The sequence below is a fragment of the Scophthalmus maximus genome, chromosome 1 (assembly GCF_022379125.1).
Source record: "Scophthalmus maximus strain ysfricsl-2021 chromosome 1, ASM2237912v1, whole genome shotgun sequence".
Classification (NCBI taxonomy): Eukaryota; Metazoa; Chordata; class Actinopteri; order Pleuronectiformes; family Scophthalmidae; genus Scophthalmus; species Scophthalmus maximus.
Genome location: NC_061515.1, coordinates 22,196,226 through 22,218,215, shown reverse-complemented (window position 1 = coordinate 22,218,215; position 21,990 = coordinate 22,196,226). Strand labels below are relative to the sequence as shown.

General features: G+C 40.6%; 1 protein-coding gene across 3 annotated transcripts; it reads left to right on the top strand.

Moving 5' to 3' along the window:
• Positions 1 to 685: 685 nt before the first annotated feature.
• LOC118318615 (signal transducer and activator of transcription 1-alpha/beta) lies at positions 686 to 21,580 on the top strand. Of its 3 annotated transcripts, none has more exons than XM_035648481.2 (25): positions 686 to 841; positions 2,598 to 2,729; positions 3,963 to 4,107; positions 4,216 to 4,311; positions 5,053 to 5,139; positions 14,390 to 14,468; positions 14,708 to 14,799; positions 14,920 to 15,071; positions 15,271 to 15,429; positions 15,605 to 15,697; positions 15,903 to 15,962; positions 16,071 to 16,091; positions 16,234 to 16,324; positions 16,568 to 16,609; positions 16,713 to 16,802; positions 17,033 to 17,131; positions 17,680 to 17,815; positions 17,970 to 18,025; positions 18,316 to 18,407; positions 18,504 to 18,643; positions 19,150 to 19,338; positions 19,415 to 19,490; positions 19,583 to 19,679; positions 20,444 to 20,482; positions 20,978 to 21,580. In XM_035648481.2, exons 2-25 carry the CDS (start codon positions 2,602 to 2,604, stop codon positions 21,005 to 21,007), a joined length of 2,289 nt encoding a protein of 762 aa, XP_035504374.2. In that variant the 5' UTR covers positions 686 to 841; positions 2,598 to 2,601; the 3' UTR covers positions 21,008 to 21,580. The 3 variants fall into 3 exon arrangements, with proteins under 3 accessions (XP_035504374.2, XP_047186417.1, XP_047186415.1); XM_047330461.1 differs by having other exon boundaries at positions 2,598 to 2,758; XM_047330459.1 differs by lacking the exon at positions 20,444 to 20,482.
• Positions 21,581 to 21,990: the final 410 nt, after the last annotated feature.

Genomic DNA, 21,990 nt, shown 5'->3' with positions numbered 1-21,990 from the left:
TATCTCTTTGATCATTCTGCAAAAAAACAAACGTTTTATCTTGGTGCTCTGGTGAATAATGTTTTGTTTTGATAAATGATGTGACAGCAAGTACAGCTGTACACGAAAGTACATGCAGGCTTGATTTAACACCACTGTATTTCCTCGGAAGAATCAAATAATTTTTATAATTATAATTATTTCTGGGGTACATTAGGACTCACCGATCATAAACCTAAAGCTATTACAAAATGCTTATTTCTTTTCTTTCTTTTTTTAAAAATTAAGTCTTTGTTGTAATTTAAAAAATAGTTGTATCTCTGATTTTGGACACATTTGGCACGATGAACGTGTCCTGATGTGAGTTAAGTTTCGGTTTCAGAGTGGGATGGGTCCGCTTGCTTTCTCTTTCTCCGAAAACACGTGGTCGCCGATGGCTGTTGTGCTCAGTGGCGTTCCTCCCCCGGAAATGAGGTGTTGTGTTTTTGCTTTCAGCCGTTGGATGGATTTTACATGCAAATTGACACACTTAAAGTCTATAAAAAATTAAACCACGTGGTATTTTGCGGGATATTGTGCTATCACAAGGACTTTTATGTGAAAAAAAGCTTTGTGTGTAAATCTTCTCATGGGGAGGTTTTCTTACTGTCGGAACTGCCGCCTTTCCGTCATTCTTGTTGGCTGTTACGAGTAAAGGGGCGGGCGTGCGTCATGAACCCTAAGCAGTGATTGGCCGACGGTGTTTCCGTGCAGTTACATCCAGTACTTTTGTTCGGAGAGGCTGTCAGATTTGGAACCAAACACTGGACATAGACAACTACTTTCTCACATACATTTTTTATACGCTCCCGCTCAATAAACGGTAAGCTCAATTACGTGTTTCCTTTTTGCAGTGACATTATTTATCCCATAACCCATAACCCCCCTTCTACAGTTATTGAGATACACGTGATCGTACTGTATGTAAACTCGCTAACACGATTGCGCAGCTGAACGTGGATTTGTAGTTAGTTGATAACAACATAAAAGAAACACTAGATGCTTTTTTTTTTTGCTCGCCTGCACTTGTATGTTTGCAGCAGTTAAGGTATTTGTCTGGACCACCTCAGGTCCAATCTGTACAATTATTAACTGTCCCCGCCATTATTGTGGAAATTGCACTTTGTATGTGACGTCAGGTTAAATGTAAATTGGCCGAATTCACCAGTTGAACATCAAAATCCAGGTGATGGGTTGAGTCGTGGTCTTTTCATCAGCTATGTGTGGAGAAATATCAGAAACATCTTAAAAGGGTTTTTTTTCCGAAAGGAGTTTGGTTGCCCGGGTAATCCGAGTTGCCATAGTTGCCTTTAAGAAAAAAAGGAAAACACGTATATTGTGTAATAACGTAGTACAACTGACTGATTTTTTTTTTTTAATATGTGTGTGTGTGTGTGTGTGTGTGTTTGTGTGTTGCGATTTGGTCAGAGGGAAGATTTTCTGCTGATGGGATATTTTCAGGCTGTTGCTGGAGGCAACAGGTGATGGGGAAATGAAACCTAAGGAGATATCCTCCTGCATCCATGTCTCTGAGTGAGACATGGATTAAATGAGTTTAATTGATAAGAATAGAAGGTTTGCTTGAGCACATTCACTTTCAATTTACTTGTTCAGCTGAATCACAGTGTATGTGTTATTGATTTTCTATTTTAAAAAAAGCACAAAATACCACACCCTCTCTTAAGTCCCGAACCTTCCCCTGACTTCTAACCTTTCATTTTTAATCAAAACTAACATCCATCCTCACATATTAAAGGCCTCTTGGCTTTTATTCTTAGTTTCCGTTTGAAATGTAGTTTTTTTCTATGCAGAAATTAGTCAGGACAAGGGAGCAGGAGGAGGAGGAGAAGGATTAGGACTCAGAGAAATTGTCGGGTCAGCACTTTTGATCCCTGAGATTCATGCTCTCTAAACAAGCAGGTGGTTTGGAGTCCAGAGCAAACAGAAGAGTCGGATTCCAAACCTTAACACTTGAACTGACGTCTGGGATCAGACGAAACATTATTAGTTACCGTGGGAACACAGGGGGATGTTGCGCGGACCAGGATGTTTAACTTGAGCAACAGAGACATTTGAAAATGAGCTCTCAAAAACCTGACTGTTAATATGGCATCTCTGTATTTGTTTACAACTAAAACGTTATACGAAATAGGTTCCTATTGGCTCTTAAACACTAACATATAAACTGTGTGATTGGTGATTTTGTATTTTATATTTGCATATTTTTAGGTGTGATTTTTATGAGCCATCACTTGTTTCTGTCACATCCCACATGTACTTTTACGCTTATGCATTTTATATTTATGTAATAATCTAAACTAAACTTGGTGATAAAAAAAACTATTGACAGTAAATTGAAAAATATTGGACCAATTATTAAACCTTGTGTTGGCGTCTTTTAAAAAATGATTTTGTCAGAAATGTTTGTGTGAGCCATGCTTTAATGTTTGACAAACAAACATTGGATCTTTATCAGAAACTGTTGGCTGCCAATGTTGGTTTTAGTTTTAAGGTTTTAACTTGAGCAGACCTAGGAAGTTGGCAACCTGAATCCTCATGAAGCTGCTCTCTTTCTCCAGAACAATGGCGCAGTGGGGCCAGCTTCAGATGCTGGACTGCAAGTACCTGGAGCAGGTGGACCAGCTGTATGATGATTCCTTCCCCATGGACATCAGACAGTACCTGAGCAAATGGATCGAAAGCATCGACTGGTAAGATGTCAAACACGGCAGGATGATTGGTGGGTTTTTCCTTCATGTGCTCTGTCTCTGTCTTGTCGTGGCTAAAATGCCAAGGGGAAAATTTATTTAGTTATTTTCTCGATTAATCGATTCGTTTTCTGGTCCATGAAATGGTGAAACATGTCGATCCTGTTTCCCAAACTCCAAGATGATGTTTTGTTTTGTCCACAAACCAAAGATAATTGGTTTGCTGTCACAGAGGAGCAAAGAAACCAGAAAATAATTCACATTTAAGTAGCAAAAATCATAGAATTTATGTCATAAAAATTACCTCAAAATAGTTGATGATAAATGTTATAGTCAATTACTATTCGATTAACTGTTGCAGCACTAGTGAAATGGTTGGTTTTAAAAACATTTTGGAAGTTGTGGAAAAATGTATATATAATTTGTATTACTAAGCATTGTAAATCAAACCAAGATAATTTGTTTGCATCAATTGAAATATTTTTTTTCGAGAGAATTAAAACACAGAACTTGATTAATCCATTATATGATTATTTGTAGAAGCTGTGAGTAAGTAAAAATCACAAATATCATCAGGATTGGAAGTTTTTCTCTGTTCCATTATTTCTTCAAATTGATTAGGTTTTTTAGAGCTTCTGGTCACTTTGAAGGCAAAATAATCAGTCAATTCATTAACGAAGAAAGTAATCCGCAGATTAAATGATAGTGAAAATAATCACAAGTTACAGCTATAACGTATAATGTATTTATGAAAAGACAGATTAAATTTTTTTTAATTTTAGCTTAAGTGGACAAAGTGGCAGCAGGCAATGTATTAGCATCTATTGAAATATACAGTCATATTTAATTAAATGACCTGGACTTTAATAGTGAAAAAAAGGATACTTAAATTAATGTCAATTAATTGAAATCACATTTGAACAGTGACACCTTTCTCATTGACCAATTATTTGAGTTATGCAGCAGAATGATTATTATTGTTTCAGCAGCAGAATGTGTGGCAGTTATTTGACGATTGCGATCAAATATTGATCAGGTCATTAACCAAGCAAAATGCTTCAAACTCTCTGGTTTGCTCTGGCTCCAGATGTGAGGACTGGCTGCTTTGCTCCGTGTCATATCTTTCTAAATAGAAAGTCTTTCTACTTTTCTATCTTTCGTTTTGAGCCCTTGGTCTTGGAACTTGGGATACACATTTTTTCACCCGATAATGAAATTACTCTCAACAATCCGCAGGGACACGGTGGCGCTGCAGGATTCGCTGGCTACGGTCCGCTTCCATGACCTCCTGGCTCAGCTGGACGACCAACACAGCCGCTTCGCCTTGGAGAACAACTTCTTGCTGCAGCACAACATCCGCAAGATCAAGAGGAACCTGCAGGTCGGTCCCTGGCACCGATGCTTCGAACCGAGACGGAAGATTTTCAGTGTTTGAGTGTGTGAGGTGTGGCCGTCGTCTCTAAAAGTTCGAGTGATTTGTTTTCGACAGGATCGATTCCAGGAAGAACCAGTCAGCATGGCCATGATCATCTCCAGAAACCTGATGGAGGAGCAGAAGATTCTGGCCAATGCGAAGAGTACGGAGGTAAGGACAGGAAATCGTTGTATTTTTAGACGAGGGGAAAATTCTAGACAAATGTTTTAGAGGGAAATATTCAAAGCCCCAACCAACTTTTTATTGTTTCACCCTTATATCTAATACAAATTTAAATTTTTTTTTAAATTATCATCATAATCAAAAAAGGTTTTCCAATTATTTTGCTTGATAATTTTGGTGATACTCAACCTGACGGTCCCGACCCCTAGGGGGTCGCAAGATAATTCTTTGGTTGCCAGATGGTTTTGGAGAACAAAATAATATAATATATTCAAAATAAAGTTACATAATTAAGGCTGGTAATTGTTTACATTTATTTGTCTGTACAAGTGATTTGCTTTAGATTGGATGCTGTTGAGTGTGCTTGTCAGTCAAAGTCTGTGTGGACGAGTAAGTGCCAGGACAAAACAAAATAAAAACAGACAACAAAATAATAATTCCCTTTTAATTTCCTACAAAGTTTCCTGTGAAGGACTATTGTAATTTGGCAAAAAATACTGAAAAAAGTAGTCCAGTAGTTAGTTATTTCATTCCAATCATTTCTTGTGCATTTTCTTTTTGTTGTTGTTGTTGTTGTGGGTGCAGTAGGTGAACAAAACATGCAAAAGCTTCAATTCAACATTCATGAAGATTAATGTTTCCCAATAATACATTCATATTCACAGGGGTTTGAACAAAGTGATGTTTATTTAACAGAACTGTTGATTGTGTTACCGTTTATTTCTGCAGCAGGAGGGCGAGGGGACGGTGTCGGCCATGGTGGTAGAGAAACAGAAACTGGACAACAAAGTGAAGGAGATAAAAGACAGAGTGCAGGTAGGATGTCATTTTTTAAAATACGGGACACAGAGAGGAGAGAATTTCGTCACCATCAAACGTTTGATTGAACAGCTCATGGGGTTTAGAGAACTGACTGGTATGCCTCGATGTCTTGGTTAAAAAAAAAAGTGTGACTGGCATGTCTTTGGATCCTGGTTCAAATCTTGCAAGGCTAAATTTGTTTTGAAGTCCTGTATCTAATGCAAACACTCTCAGGTTCTAAGAGACAACAGCCAAATGTCTGATGGAGTAGCTCAGTTGGTTTGCAAAGTGACTGGTATGCCTGAGTATCATGTAGTGGTACAACGGATCATCATTGATCCGCAATCCGTTCGGATCAATATCTTCGGTTCGGCACACACGTGATCCCTGGATTGATTTATGAAAAAAAAAATTGTGCGCATGATCATTTAAGCATTTAAGCAGCCCCTTGTTGCACAATCTGACTGGGCTAAAGCCATCACAAATGCTATCGGTGTGTTTATAGGTGCAGACATGAGGCCATACTCAGTTGTGCAAAACGAGGGCTTTAAACACATGTTGAAAGTGCTTGAGCCACATTACGACATCCCGTCGTGCACCCTCTTCAGCGTAAAGATTGTGCCAGATCTTTATGAGCAGGAGAAGAAAAAAGTTGTGGATGAACTATCCCGAGCGTCTTTTGTTGCGCTCACGACAGACGGGTGGACGTCCAGGGGAACGGAGAGCAATGTGACGATAACCGCTCACTTCATCACAGCAGACTGGGAGATGAGAAGTCCAGTGCTGCAGACACGCCCCCTCTACGAGAGTCACAGGCACTCATCTTGCGCAGGTACTGACACAAGCAGTGGAGGAATGGAAGATAAAGAGGCCCAGTACTAATATCCCAGTCACAACTGATAATGCCAAAAATCAAATAAATGCAGTGAATGAGGCAGGACTGGGCCCACAGATAGGGTGCTTTCCACATGTAGTGAATTTGGCATCACAGAAAGGAATTTCAGTCAATAGGATGGACCGCCACCTTGGGAGGATCAGGAAGGTGGTTCCCTACTTCCACCGAAGCACAACAGCTGCTCATGTGCTTAAGACAAAGCAAGAAATGCTAAAGCTGCCTACTCATAAGCTCATACATGATGTCCCAACAAGGTGGAACTCCACGTATGATATGTTGGAGCGTTATCTGGAGCAGCAGGCAGCTATATACTCTGCATTGACTGGCAACACCCTGAAGAAAAATGTCAAAGACATCATCACCCTGTCTGATGATGATGTGAGAGTGGCAGAGGAGGTCCTCCAGGTAATTAAACCCCTCAAAACTGTTACATCTCTGCTGAGCACTGAAACTTCACCATCTGTGTCAATGATCCTGCCGCTGAAAACAAGGATTCTACAATCCATGGCTCCAAGTGTGGAAGACAGCACCATCACTCGAGATGTCAAGACTGCCATTAGAGAGGACCTGAAGCCCAGATACATTTCACCCACTGCTCTACAGAACTACCTTCACCGATCTACTGCCCTGGATCCGAGATTCAAGTCCCTGTCTCACATGGACCCTGCCCTACGCCAGAGGACATACAGTGACCTCACCACTGAGATTGTGAAGAGATTGTGTGAAGACTGTGATGAGATAAAGAAAAAGAATATTATTTAAAAATGATCAAATTAAATCTAAATACATTTTTTATTTTCAGTAATAATGGCTTTTATTAAATGTTATTGCCACATTTTTCATGTCTATGAAACATGAAAATAAATAATAGGTTTAATTAATCGACTAATTTTTTTCTGGAGGGTCAAGCTGCAGAGCCAACAGGAGCAAACTTAGACACATCTCCTCCACAAAAGAAGTCGACATGGACAGCAAGACGCCTGCTGACATCATCAAAGAGGAGGTGGCATCCTACCTGGCAGCAACAGGCATTACAGTGGATGGTGATCCACTGACATGGTGGAAAAGCAATGAGTGTAAATACCCTTATATTATATAAGATGGCAAGATGCTATCTCGCTGTGCCAGGCTCTTCAGTTCCTTCCGAGAGAGTGTTCTCAACAGCAGGGGACATTGTGACTATAAATTCAATTGGAATCCTCCAGTTCCTGTTTGTCAGTCGTCTCTTCCACATGGAGCATGGATCAAGAGCCACCAGGATTCGGCGCACACGGAAAAAACATTTGGAACATCTTAAAATTATCAACGCATTTATTAGTATGTCTGTGTATTTAATCTGTTGGTGCTGCTTTTTCACTGCTCACGTGTGTTTTAAGGGGAAAACTTGACTGATTTGTTTGCTGATTGTGCTTCAACCTAACTAGCATCATAAGATAAACACACCTGTTGCTAGTTCTTCAGTGATGGCAAGTTATAATGCAATGAATGATAAAGATGTAGTAGAGTAGAAAGTACAGGTATTTGCTGATATATGTAGTAAAAATTAAACGTACCCAGAATTAAATCTTCTAAGTAAAGTACAGAATAAAAAAATGTACAGGAACAAAGTTAATGTACTGATTAAGGGAAACTCTTGTGTCTGGTACAGTTATACCTCTTTCACCCCAAAGTTACAGTGTAGACCCGGGTTTTTTAAAATCGGGTCGAGCCGCCTTTAATTGGCAATTGGTTACTTTCACACTGCGAGCAGACCAGGGTCTGATGATCGTGTAGTGACAGTTGGCGGCCATAGATGGCGGTAGAGTGGTAGCCAGTTTGCCGGTGGTCAACGTTACCTTATATCTTGTACTTGTCACTGTCAGTCTTTCAAAGTTTACAAACTCAGAGCAGTGTTACGAGCCAAGCCTGGTCCTTTAAGCAGGTGGCCATATGGGGTTTGAAGTGTGTGTGTGTGTATGAGAGAAGAAGAAGGTTGGCGCTGCTCGCTGTTGTTGTGTACGTAGCTGCAGCCACAAGGAGAATGGGCTCCGCACATCATCCATGTTACCAACAGTTTATGGCCACTGTGTAATGAGAGACCGCCTGATGAGGCCGTGTGTGTCCACCGAAGGGTTGAAATAAAGTGCCCCGTTCTAAACCTCATCGGTGATCTGGATTGTGTAAGCTAGGCTAAGCGTGCTAGCTACATGCGAGAGGTGTCTTTACTACAGCTGGTGAGGTAACAGTAGTTACCGACGGAGGAGTCGAGCCTTCGTTGCCTCCGTCATCACGCAAATTAGCGCGTTCACCCGCATGTGACGTTCACATCAATGCCGATCGGAGGTGAAGCCGTTTATTACCCGGGTCTATTGCAGAGTCATTTGACCCAGGGCTGAATGCCGATTAAACATTATCACACTGCAGAAAATGCGGTTGTTAGCGGGTTTAAACAGGTTTTTTGGCCAGTGTGAAAGGGGCTTTAGAAGTCGAATCACAAAGTGTTTTTAATTGACACGATGAGTCAAGACAAATGAACTTTAGATGCTCACGTTTGTCGTCTAGAATAGCACGTCCAGTTGCCATTGACTTGAAACTTATTGATTTTTAACCAGTTGAGTCCTGCTCCAACTAAATATTCTTATTATGGACTGAGAAGCCAGTTTTGTTGTCCTAAAATTCAACTCTGAACTGACTTTTCTCATTTTGTCATCAAAATGTGAGATTTGTATGAAGGTGAATATGTGGAAAAATGCCAGCGCTTGTAGACTTGATCTGAACTTGTTGAACAAAAATCAGAATTAAGCGTTTAAACATACACTTAAAATAGTAATTCACATGTCACCTGAATTTGAAGTCCCAGGCAAATACAACACTTGAGAGCTTGTGTGTGTGAATTTTTCACTCAGAGAATATTCACACACCTGTGTTCTGAATGTGAAGTCACAGAAAAAAAAATATTCACAAATGTGTAGATTGATGTTTTCATGTATACAATTGCGGCTGCAAACTTGTAATCTAACATTTACTCTTTTGTTTGTTTGTCCGTTTTACTTGAGGCCATTTGTTGGTACAACCACAACTCGCTCATTACAACCTCAATTCCGGCTCCATTGGGAGGAGGCTGCAATAGAAATTCCGTGCCTTTTAAATTTCAAAGTATGGTGAGACAGATTTGCTTCCATAGTACTAAGCGAGTTGTGGTTGTAGCTCCCCTCCAGTTAAGATCACGGACAGTGTTCCTTTATATACGGGCATTTATTTTTCTCATCCGTGCATGCCATGAGAACTAAACAAAAAAGAGAAACAATAAATTATAAAATGAGTCCGATATAACATCAAAGCATTCTCACATAGAATAATAATTAAACAAAGATCAGACAAACATTAAATAACTTAACTTACCTAATTGGCCGCGTTGAGTCAAGGGGAGAATAAAACCAAAAAAACGCCATCTTAAAAACTCAACGGAGTACCCAACTCCGTGAATACAGCATCTTATACTATGCAGCGACCTCTGTCGGCTCCCACAGGTGCTCTGCTCCTCGTGTCTCCAAAGTGTGTAACAGCGTAAACAACCCAACCCCACAACTAAAACCAGAACATTAGTTCCGCTATAAAATAAAAGTCAGTTCCTCTTAGACATGTTACAAATTAAATATTCAGAAAACAAAACATTCTTTAATTATTCTTTTATTATGAAAACATCAGTCTTCACATTTTAGAAAAAAATATGTGACTTCACATTCAGGTGTGAAAAATTCAACTTATGAATTCAAATTTTTTTCTACAAGCTCAATTTTTTTTTTCTTTTGGGATTTCAAATTCAGGTTATATGTATCAATATGTTTTTAGAAGTAAAAATTTCAATGCACAGGTTCAGGTTTTTTTCTACAAGTTCTCACATTTAGTCTACAATCGCTTGCATTTGCAGTATGTTTAACTTCATAGATTTGCTGGAGCATGATGTTTGGATGCAATTACATTAACAATGAAAAAACAGTGATGTCAAACACACAGTCTTTAATTAATGTGTTGATTATGCCCAGCAGCCCACCCGTCCTGCAACCCGCCCAGCAGCCCACCCAGCCATGCAATTAAATTTTTTTTTTTGCATTTTGATAAAAACTTGCAATAAATTTTTTGCCAATTATTGCTTTCTGTCCAATAACCCTTTGTTATTATCTCTCTCAGTTTCTCATAAGAGTCGACCTCTCGGCCTTAGAGTGTTCTATCCAACTGAGCTACAGTTGTCTGAAAGTCGTCAAGTATTTTCAGTTCTTTAGTAGTTTGCATTGGGTGTTGAACTTGAAAATGTACCGAGTCTCAAGATTTGAAACTTTGATCTCAGACACGTCAGCCCATCTTCTTACAGCCTAGCTACTTGACAGACATTTCTTTGAGCTTTTGACGGTTTGCATTTGGTGTTGAACTACAAAATCCTACACTCTCCCAAGAATTGAACACTTGTTTTTAGGAACATCAACCAGCCATCAATCAGACTGAGCGATCTGCTGAGTGTCTCTTAGAGGATGTCACTCTCCTTTGCACATCAGTCTTCATAGTATAATGTGAAGGTCATTGGAATTTGACCCTCACTTGCAAAGGCTCAGAACCAACACTTAACAATCTGAGCCTTTGAAACAGGTGTCAACAACCTCAAAATGTCAAGTCTGTGATCTACCTTGCCAAGCTACTCAGCCAGACATTTAAAAAAATTCTCGGAACTTCTAGTGCTTCACAAAAATCTCAAGCTCAAGCAACTCTGATAAAACGTGATGTCTTTCATCTGGGTGTTGTGACTGCAGACACTGACTGAGCTTTGACTGGCTCAAGCAGTCCCAACACCCAGATGAAACCCATTGTATCAGAGTTGCTTGAGATTTTTTTGAAGCAGTAGAAGTAGAAGTTCCGAAAACTTTGAGACTGTCTTGCTGAGTAGCTCAGTGAGGTAGATATCAGATTAGAAGCTTTGAGATTGATGGTTCAATCCCCAGATTGTTTAGGGGAAATTGTAGTCAATCACCCAAAGTCAACAGTCAATATTCAAGATTTAATCCCACATATCAAAGCTTCAGAACCAACACGTAACAGTCTGAGCTAATTGATCAGATGTCCGTCTTCTATTTTCTTCCAATATTGACTGTTTACTTTGGGTCATTGATTTCCAATTTTTTCTAAACAAGCTGGGGATTGAACCAACAACCTAAAAATGTCATGTCTCCGACCTACCTTGCCAAGATACCCAGCCAGACATTCAAAAATGTCTCGGAACTTCTACTTCTAGTGCTTCACAAAAATCTCAAACTCAGGAAACTCTGATGAAACATGATGTCTTGCATCTGGGTGTTGTGACTGTAGAAACTGACTGAGCTTTGACTGGCTCAAGCAGCCACAACACCCAGATGAAAGACATCATGTTTCATCAGAGTTGCCTGAGTTTGAGATTTTTGAGAAGCAGTAGAAGTAGAAGTTCTGAAAACTTTCAGAATGTCTGACTGAGTAGCTCAGTGAAGTAGTTGTGAAGTGGTAGTGAAGTTTTGAGATTGTTGGTTCAATCCCCAGCTTGGTTAGAGACATGTGAAGTCATTGACCCAAAGTGAACAGTCAATATTCAATAATTAACCCACACATCAAAGCTGAGTGAAGATGTTGAACATGGACTTTGTAGCAGTGTTTTCAATTACATAAATCCTACAAAACACAAACAAGTTGACTGAAAACTTTAGCATTTTGTCCTCTCGAAAACCGACAGCAAATTAAATCTGAAAAAAAAACGGGACATGTGTTTGACATGAGTCAGACAGTGGTGCAGTGGAAAGCTTTAAGACTCTTGGGCCAATGGTTGTAAGATCAAATCCCACCTCCTTTTGGGATTCAAACGAAACATACATTTAAACTTATTTCTGAGTGAAGATGTTGAACATGAACTTTGTAGCAGTGTTTTCAATTACATAAATCCTACAAAACACAAACAAGTTGACTGAAAACTTCAGCAGTATGTCCTCTCGAAAGACAATGTCAAATTAAATGTGAAAAAACTGGGCCTGTGTTTGATGAGTAGAACGGTGGTGCAGTGGAAAGATTTAAGACTCTTGTGCCAATGATTGTCAGATCAAGTCCCACCTCCTTTTGGGATTCAAACGGAACATACATTTAAACTTATTTCTGAGTGAAGATGTTGAACATGAACTTTGTAGCAGTATTTTCAATAACATAAATCCTTCAAACGAGTTGACTGAAAACTTTAGCAGTTTGTCCAGAGAAAGCCAACAGCAAGTTGAATGTGAAGAAACTGGGCCTTTTCTTCAGTAAGACGGTAGTATAGTGGTGAAGATGTTGAACATGAACTTTGTAGCAGTGTTTTCAATTACATAAATCCTACAAAACACAAACAAGTTGACTGAAAACTTCAGCAGTTTGTCCTCTCGAAAGACAATGTCAAATTAAATGTGAAAAAACTGGGCCTGTGTTTGTTGCGTAGGATGGTGGTGCAGTGGAAAGCTTTTAGACTCTTTTGCCAATGGTTGTCAGATCAAGTCCCACCTCCTTTTGGGATTCAAACGGAACATACATTTAAACTTATTTCTGAGTGAAGATGTTGAACATGAACTTTGTAGCAGTGTTTTCAATTACATAAATCCTGCGAACGAGTTGACTGAAAACTTTAGCAGTTTGTCCATAGAAAGCCGACAGCAAGTTGAATGTGAAGAAACTGGGCCTTTTCTTGAGTAAGACGGTAGTATAGTGGACTCTCCTGCAAAAGGTTGATCCATCAAGTCCCACTTGTGACATTTTTGTGAAATCATTCAACAAAACAAAACATACAGATCTTAGGTAAGTACTTCTCAAATGTATCCATTCCATGGCGTAGAGGCAATGATACAGGTATGGACACATGAAGGTCCAGGGTTCAACACTGAGGACGGACTCAAACATGAACAAACAAAATCCAGCAAATGAAACACGGACCTGAAGTGCACGGCATTCCCGTCAATGGATAGAGGAGAGCAGGAAAAATGATCCATGTTGTGATTGTGAAGAGATATTCACTTGTGAGATTCCCCACAAGACTCGGAGAAGCGTTGGATACACTGGTTAGCGTAACAGTGAGCCGTGAGATGAGGGGTAAAAAAAAAAATGAAAATAATAATTAAAAAAAATGAATTTAAAATCAAACATAAAATCATGAATTAAATAATAATAAAATAAATAATTACACAAAAATACAATTTTCTTAAAAAATACCAAAAATGAAAAAGATCAGTTAAAAAAACACAAAACCCCCCCAAAAAGCCTTTTTTTGCCAAAATCAGTAAAAAGATCTATCCTATAGCACTGCAAGGATTTGTCTTGAACAGGGATTGAACTGTGAACCTTCCACTTCAGAGACACTGCCATTACCCCTGCTCCACCAGGTTACATAGGTAAAATTGGTTTTACTTCTATTTAACCAATGACCTGACGTGACCCATTTTAGAAGATCTTCTGGTTACACATGTTTTCTGTTTGTGCCCAAGACAACACATGATACAGCAGCAAGTTATTAGTCTATCGTCTGTTCATTTATTAACAGTTCCATAATTTGACTGAGTGATGAGCCAGTGTGAAGAAGGTTAAATCGAAAATCTGTGTCTTATTCCGCTCAGTTACACACTTCCAAGTCAGCTTTTGTACACGTCATTTTAACCATCAGGACGTGACAGTATATGGTCTGTAATCGACTTTGACATTCACCTAGGGCATAGGCCTCTGCAGGAGAGTTGAAGGGGATTCACATTTGTGAGGTGACACCAAGTCATAACCCAGTCAAAAACTGAACATCGTTTAGTGTGACTTGCACTTCCTGAAGGTGCCATTATTTCCCATGTCCTTCAGACGCTGCCTGAAAATCCTTACGTTTTTAAGTTTCCTCTAACTAAATAAAACAGTGATGGTTAACTACTGGCTTACTCTGCATATTTTTAATGACACTAATTTGGTAATGTATAAGAAAATAAAGGCTATTGCTCTCTTGTTGGCTTACATTGTTTTTCTGTCTTCATATCGGTTCCCAAATAAACGTACATTTTGGTTTTGGCATGTTTCCATCTCTCAGATTATCAATAAAAAAAATTCTGAGCCCCAAACAAGTGGGGGAATGCACTTTTTTTATTTAATATGAACACGACATACGCCACACGACAGAAGTCAACAATGCATTTCTACAGTACAGTAGTAATTGTTGATTCAAGATTGTTATGAATCGGAAAATTGATGCATTCAAATTGCTGACCAGTGCAGGAAGTAGAGGAAATGACTTCCTCTGCAGGCCTATTTGATGTAAAAACTACAACACTGAAGCAAACTGGAAATTGTGACATTCTGTAATGAAGCTGCACTTGTCTTCCGCAGTTTGTGGATCAGAACATAAAGAATGTGGAAGACCTGCAGGACGAGTACGACTTCAAAGTCAACACGCTGAAGAACAGAGGTGAGCAGTGTCACTGAGAGACGGACATGTTTCATCTAATCTACATCCGATATTCATACCAAACAGTCTATGAAGATATCGTTCAGTTGTCTTCAAATAGTTTTGGGTGCGTGGTAGAAAAAAACCCAGGCCAACTGTGATGTTGAAAATACTTCATTGTACATTGTTGTTGGATATTGTTGTGAAGCCAATATCCAACTCGAGGGTTTGACAGTTGTGTGTTTTTCCCGATTCTGCAGAGAACGAAATGAACGGCATGACACCGAAGGAGCTGGAGAAGGAGAAGATGCTGCTAGCGAGGATGTGCTTCGAGCTGAAAGCCAAGCGCCAGGTGAGCAGAGCGAGGTGTGATGTCGATGGAAACGAAGTTGCGTGCTCACTGCCTCACCGCACATTGCATTTGAAGGCTGGAAAACCGTGTAACCGCCGCTGTTTGTGTTTTGCGTGTCAGGACGTGGTGACCCAGCTGAACGAGCTCCTGAATGTCACCCAGGCTCTGCTGTCGGACCTGATCTCCGAGGAGCTGCCGGAGTGGAAGCAGCGGCAGCAGATCGCCTGTATCGGGGGTCCGCCCAATGCCTGCGTGGACCAGCTCCAGAACTGGTCAGACCATGTTTAGAAGACAAAGCAAAACAACAGCAACACAAGATTTGGATTTCTAATATCCAAGCTCCTTTCCTATTTCTCCTTCTCCTCCTTGTCCCCTTTTTTCGATTGTCCAATTTTTTTTCCACCTCATGACTCCTTCTCCTCTTCCTCCTGGTCCTCGCTCTACTTCGCCCTCCTCCTCCTCCTGCTGCAGGTTCACAGCTGTAGCAGAGAGTCTGCAGCAGGTTCGTCAGCACCTGAAGAAGCTGCAGGAGCTGGAGCAGAAGTTCACCTACGACAGTGACCCCATCACACAGAAGAAAGCTTTCCTGGAGGCCAGAGCTCTGGAACTCCTCAAGAACCTCCTCTCCAAGTGAGCAACCCCTCACACACACCAAGTCACTGAATTTTAATCACAATTGGTTTTCAGTCTCAAACCTTGGCAGTGGTCTTTGAATTAAACTGTACCAAGCAATAATGGGCTGCGTGTGTGTGTGTGGGTGTGTGTGTGTGTGTGTGTGTGTGTGTGTGTGTGTTTGTGTGTGTAGCTCTCTGGTCGTCGAGAGGCAGCCCTGCATGCCCACCCACCCACAGAGGCCCCTGGTGCTGAAGACAGGTGTCCAGTTCACCGTGAAACTCAGGTAAGGAACAAAACCACGCAAACACAGCCGGCCCCCAGAATCTGCACTTAATCACAAATAAATGAATAAATAGATAAAATTAATTAATGGAGAATCAGTCCAGATGGGTTAGGGTTAGGGTTAGATTTTAATAATTTTCCGGTCACGCAGCAGAGCTTCAGGAATAAATCATTGGATTGTATTTGTTTCCTTTTTTCCCCCTCAGGTTCCTGGTGAAGCTGCAGGAGTTTAACTACCAACTCAAAGTCAAAGCTGTGTTTGACAAGTAAGATGATCTCATGTGCACGACTGTTCATTTTTTTTTTATTAAAATGCCTGCACGCGTTTGAGTTTCTGTTGTTGAGCAAATGTCACATCTCCTCCTTTTCCTCAGGGATGTTACAGAGAAGAAAGGGTACGTGTCGTCAAACCCCACTTACACACACTTAAATAAGTCAATTACAATCATTGTTATGATGATACAAAAACATATGAAAACAGTGAAAAATTATGAATAAACTCCTCAATGATTGACCTGATGCTCTGTGTGATTTCAGGTTTCGGAAGTTCAACATTTTGGGAACAAACACCAAAGTGATGAACATGGAGGAGTCGAACGGCAGCCTGGCAGCTGAGTTCAGACATTTGGTACGAAAATAACTATTATGTCTCTAATTATATATAAATTTATTCTAAATGATTATTTATTGCAGCTAGTGGGTAAATGATTTTACAGCAGAATTAGGAAAAAAACTGCATAGTTAAAAAAAATGTTTCTGCTGTGACGTTGCTGTGTTCAAACCTAAAAATGTAAGTGTCACAGGTGTAAACAAAACCAAAAAAATAATTCTTGAACCAATATCTGACTGAAATATCTTGTTCTCTTCGCAGCAACTGAAAGAGCAGAAAGTGGCTGGGAACAGAACCAATGAGGTAAAAGCCAAAAGAAGTATTTTATGTTTCATACAAAGTTGTGTGTTCAAGGGTCAGTGTGTAGTTTTTTCTTATGTGAGTGTGTATGTGTGTGTCTGTTCAGGGTCCCCTGATCGTCACCGAGGAGCTACACTCACTCAGCTTCGAGTCCGAGCTGCAGCTCAACCAGTCGGGACTTGACATCAAACTGGAGGTGACGACAGACACTCGCAAAACTTCTGCGTCAGATCAATATAATATATAGATCAGAAAAGAGAGGATTCGCGAAGAGGCAAAACCGTTAACATGCTGAACAGGCTACGAAAGTGGCAGAAAAAAAAAACTTCCTGGAAGGAATGAAACATAAGTGACAGATAAGGTTTTTAATTCTTACTCACTCTATTGTTGTTTTACGTGTTGTTGTTGTCATCGTCGTCGTCGTAGGCCATGTCTCTGCCTGTCGTGGTCATCTCCAACGTCTGTCAGCTGCCCAGTGGTTGGGCCTCAATCCTCTGGTACAACATGCTCACCACCGAGCCCAAGGTGAGGACACGCACACTGCATTTATTGAACCAAAACATGTTTATAATAATTACTAAGCTTCCCGGGCTCCCCTACTTACTCTAAAAAACAATAAACCATGAATACAATAATAATAATAATACAAAAGGTGTGGCTGGTTGGCACATGGGGAGGAGATATGTGCTCCTGCGAGCACAGGTGTCTAAGGGCTCCATCTTGGCTCTTCACTTATCTCAGGCAGGATCAGGTGTCGTCCTCCAATCAGCTCTTTTGTCATGGCACACACCTATTTACATACATCCATATTTACATCCAGTCAGTCAACCAATCACACGTTGTGCCAACGTTCAAGCCACAGAAAAGAGCAAAATAACACAACAACACACACAACCACACATAATGCAACCACAGACGTAACAATACGATGGCCATATATTTAACTCTGACATTGAAGTTTATTGTTGAAGTGTTTTTAAAATTAGAGAAATATTACGGAAGTAAACGGTTGAAAAAACGGTTGTTGTTTTTTCCAGTCTCTATTACATCCTTATCTCCTTGCTCCTCCTCAGAACCTGAAGTTCTTCCTCTCCCCTCCGACGGCGAAATGGTCTCAGCTGTCCGAGGTTCTGAGCTGGCAGTTCTCCTCCGTCACCCAGCGAGGCCTGAACCAGGAGCAGCTCAACATGCTCGCCGACAAACTGCTTGGTCAGACCCGAGATCTTCTTTTTTTTTATCTCATCCGCACGTTCATTTCCAACGAAAAACAATACCTGGAACCTGTACCTGCAGAAATCTTTTAACTCTTGTGGATTATTAAAAAAACCAAAAAGTTTTGAAACGTAAACGTGTCTCTGTGCAGGAACCAAAGCCCAGAGGAACCCAGAGGGACAAATCCCCTGGAACAAGTTCTGCAAGGTGATATAAATTAATTTGTTTTGCTCTTCACCATATATAAAGAAAACATATGAACCGAGGCCTTGTAATTTTTTTGATTCCTTTACATGACATGGTTTGCTTTTTTTTTTTTGTCTCTCATCCAGTAAAAACTTTATCTAGAAACATTTTTAGATAGGCAAATTAAAGACAGAGATTCCTTGCGTTATTTCTAATATTCGTCATCGTCTTCAGTGGTGGTGCTTGTTTAAATCCATCTTCTGCATGTTTTCTATGCTGAAGCAGATAAGTTCTGTCATGTCCATCAACAGAGTGCCAACGAGAAAGCGTTTCCCTTCTGGCTGTGGATCGAAGGAATCCTAGATCTGATCAAAAGGCACCTGCTCTCGCTGTGGAACGACGGGTGAGTTCCTTGCGTGGGCGTTTGTCTCTCAGCGAATCCACTAAGGTGGAGCGTGAGATTTGTTTTATTTTTATGTCTCTCTCTCTGTGTCTGCAGCTCCATCATGGGTTTCATCAGCAAGGAGAGGGAGCGTGCGCTGCTGAACGACAAGTGTCCCGGGACCTTTCTGCTTCGGTTCAGTGAGAGCAGCAGGGAGGGAGCCATCACCTTCACCTGGATCGAACACGACGTCCACGGTAAAGCGAAAGGGAACACTTAAAAACACCTCCGGCATATTTGAATTAATATTCACTTTAATTTCTGTTTTGATGAGAAGGCATTGTTTTCATACACTGTTTGATTAACATTTTTTTGGAAAATGTCTGTAAGGATTAGGGCTGCAACAGTTAATCGATTAGTAATCGACTACTAAATTAATCGCCAACTATTTTGATAATCGATTAATCGGTTCAAGACAAAATTCTACGATTTCAGCTTCTTAAATGTGAATATTATCTATTTCTTTTGCTCCTCTATCACAGTAAACTAAATATCTTTTGTGTGTGGATTAAAACTAAACATCATCTCTGGGTTTGTGAAACACGATCGAAAATAATCGTTAGTTGCAGCCCTGGTAAGGATATCTCGATTTTTCAAAAGCAGGAGTAAACCGACACTTTGTTAAAACGTTAAGAAGATAAAGTGTTGCAGGAGTTCCTCTCAGTAAATCAAATCAGCTCTTGATCTCTCCTCCTCCGCTCAGACAAGCCCGACTTCCACTCGGTGGAGCCATACACGAAGAAGGAGCTGGGCGCCGTCTCTCTGCCTGACATCATCCGCACCTACAAGGTGATGGCCGCTGAGAACATCCCGGAGAACCCGCTCCGCTTCCTTTACCCAAACATCCCCAAAGACAAGGCCTTTGGGAAGTTCTATCCCAAACCCACTGAGAGTAAGACGCCACAAATTTCCTCGTGCAGATTTACTTTACTGACAAAAAATCTAACCAAAGTGAATCCGGTTCCCAGCTGCAGAGCCAATGGACGTGGAGAGCCTGGAGAAGAGGGGCTACATGAAGACAGAGCTCATATCCGTTTCGGAAGTGTAAGAAGAGACGACGTACTTTTAGATGAAAGACGTAAAAAAAGTAAAATACTTTTACCAGTGAGGTAACACCCAATGCTCTCCCGGCGCAGACATCCGTCCAGACTGCATGACAACATGATGCCCATGTCTCCGGACGACTACAAGGTTCTGGAGCAGTACGTCGGACCCAGGGACATCGACGCCGTGGTGAGTCGTGCCGTTCTGCTCGTCACTCTGCTGCTGTCCCCGCTTTTAAAAGTCCCGCGCAGCTTGGCAACAGGAGCAACTCGCCATGACAAAAACTCTAAATTAATCGAAAGTTTCACACTTCACTCGACACACGATGATCTTTAAATCTTCTCTGACTGAGCTGTGTTTTTTTTTTTGGAAAGCTGTTTTTCACGCTTTTGCGGGGGAAAAATGAATCGAGAACAAAATCTTTTCTACCAATTCTTTCAATACAGCTGTTGCATTGTTCACACACACACACACACCTCGCGTGTAGCAGGAAATGCAAAGGGAATGCTTAAAAACAAAAGCAGCAGTTTTATTACTCACCTGGTTTTTCATTACCAACGTATAAATGTCTCCCTCAGTGAAGCGCATTCCTGCGTTAACGTCCAGCAGTCCCCTTTCATTCGATCAAGTTGCTCCACATTGAACACACTCATAGATGCCAGTGCCCTTAATATACCCGATTATTTATTTACACAAGATCCATGAATTATTCCCTGGGAAATCTGTGAAAATACCCTATACTGTTTACAATAATAAAGAAAGTGAAAAAAGCGAAACAATTTGACGGGTTCTTTGTCATGCTGACGGACCGGCTACAAAACAGGGACGGGTAAAAAAAAAACACAACTCGTACAGATAAAACTCAATAATTCAATTCAATAATTCTCTACTTTGTCTGATGTCTGCTATAAATGTATTTCTTTCTCTCTCTCTTATTCCTGCTTTGCTTTTAGGCTAGCAATCTGGTTGGATTCGGAGATTTTGACATGCAGGTAGACGCAGCTCGTCTCTTTTGCTCTGCTCAAACACATTGTGTATATTTCGTCACTGCTGCTGCACGTCACTCAGAGTTATGGCTTCACATTTTTTGTAAATAAAAAGGGACACCACTGATTTGACACACATCCCAGTCAATTCTTTATGACATGTTGAATGAGAGGAGAGTGTCTCACCTGACCTTTGACCTGTTGTTACTAGGGGTCAACATCAGGTTAATCTCTTCTCATTCTGACATGTCTGTCTCACAGGTTCTTGGATGATTTTTTTTTTATGGAAATCACTGGGGTGCCCCTTTTAATCTAAACAAAGATACATAACAGCCAGAAATGAATATTGTAACATTTGATGAGTAAATCAAATCAATAATGTTTTGCATGCATTTTGCAAGTGTGCACCTAAATTTGTCTCTCACAAAACCACGGACACAGATGCACTACATGCCGACGGCGACGTTATAACCCGTTGTCCCTCTATTCTTCTCTCCTCAGATGAGTGCAGACTTCCCCGACGAGAACTGAAGCGTCGTTGCCTCGTCCACTTCTTACCGCTGTACTGGGTTGTTTGTGTTTTTATTTTCCACTACACAATAGATTTATCGTTTTTTCTCTGATGTGCAACGACAATAATCCTCCATAACTCGAAATGACAGGAAAAAACATAATAAGATGCCACCCGGCATCTACAGAACTCAATGAGCTGAAAAGTATCACAGCAAATCCGCGGTAGTTGTCTGTACTGTACATGCATAAACTGCTAATAGTCAAATTCTTTATACTTGTAAAGGTTTAAATACATACGGAAGTTAGTACTTGAGGTGAAGTTAATGTGAATCTGTCACTTTAAATGTGTACATATCTTTTATTGAAAGTGAAATGTAAAACTCTGTGAAAACGGTTCCGCCTACTTTTAAAAAAAATGACTTCACCACAGTCGCAGCAGAAATTCTATGAAAACAAAAGCACTTCATAAATTGTGTATTTAAAATCATAGAGTGCATGTGTGGATGTAAGAAACCCTAACTGCAGCTGAACCACTGCGTGGCTCCTGCCAGGCATGAGAAATAAAGCAGAACTATGCTGGAGATAATATCATTTAATATTTTTTTTTCTTTTTCTTGCGGTGACATCAAACATTTTGAGTATTCTACAAACACAAAATAAAGCCATCGTCTACGCTCTCGTTTCCAAACTGAGCGTCCACACTTTCAATTACATGTTTTGGTGGAGAACACGTGTGTGAGTGGGGGACAGTTGCCCTGAAGGTTTGATCAGACTTGAAGGTCCAGACTGATTCTGAGCCTTATTCTGAAATTTCGGATGATGTTGGTTTCAATTCTCACGATGCCGATACCCAACGCAAACACTCCCGAGGCTCCGACAAAGGAAGTACGGCTTGTCCCACCTGACGGTTGAGGCAGAAGGTAGGGAGGTTGTCCACAAAAACCGTAAAGGTTGGTGGAGGTTCAATCCCCACTATCCCCCTGTCAGCGTGCCAAAGTGTC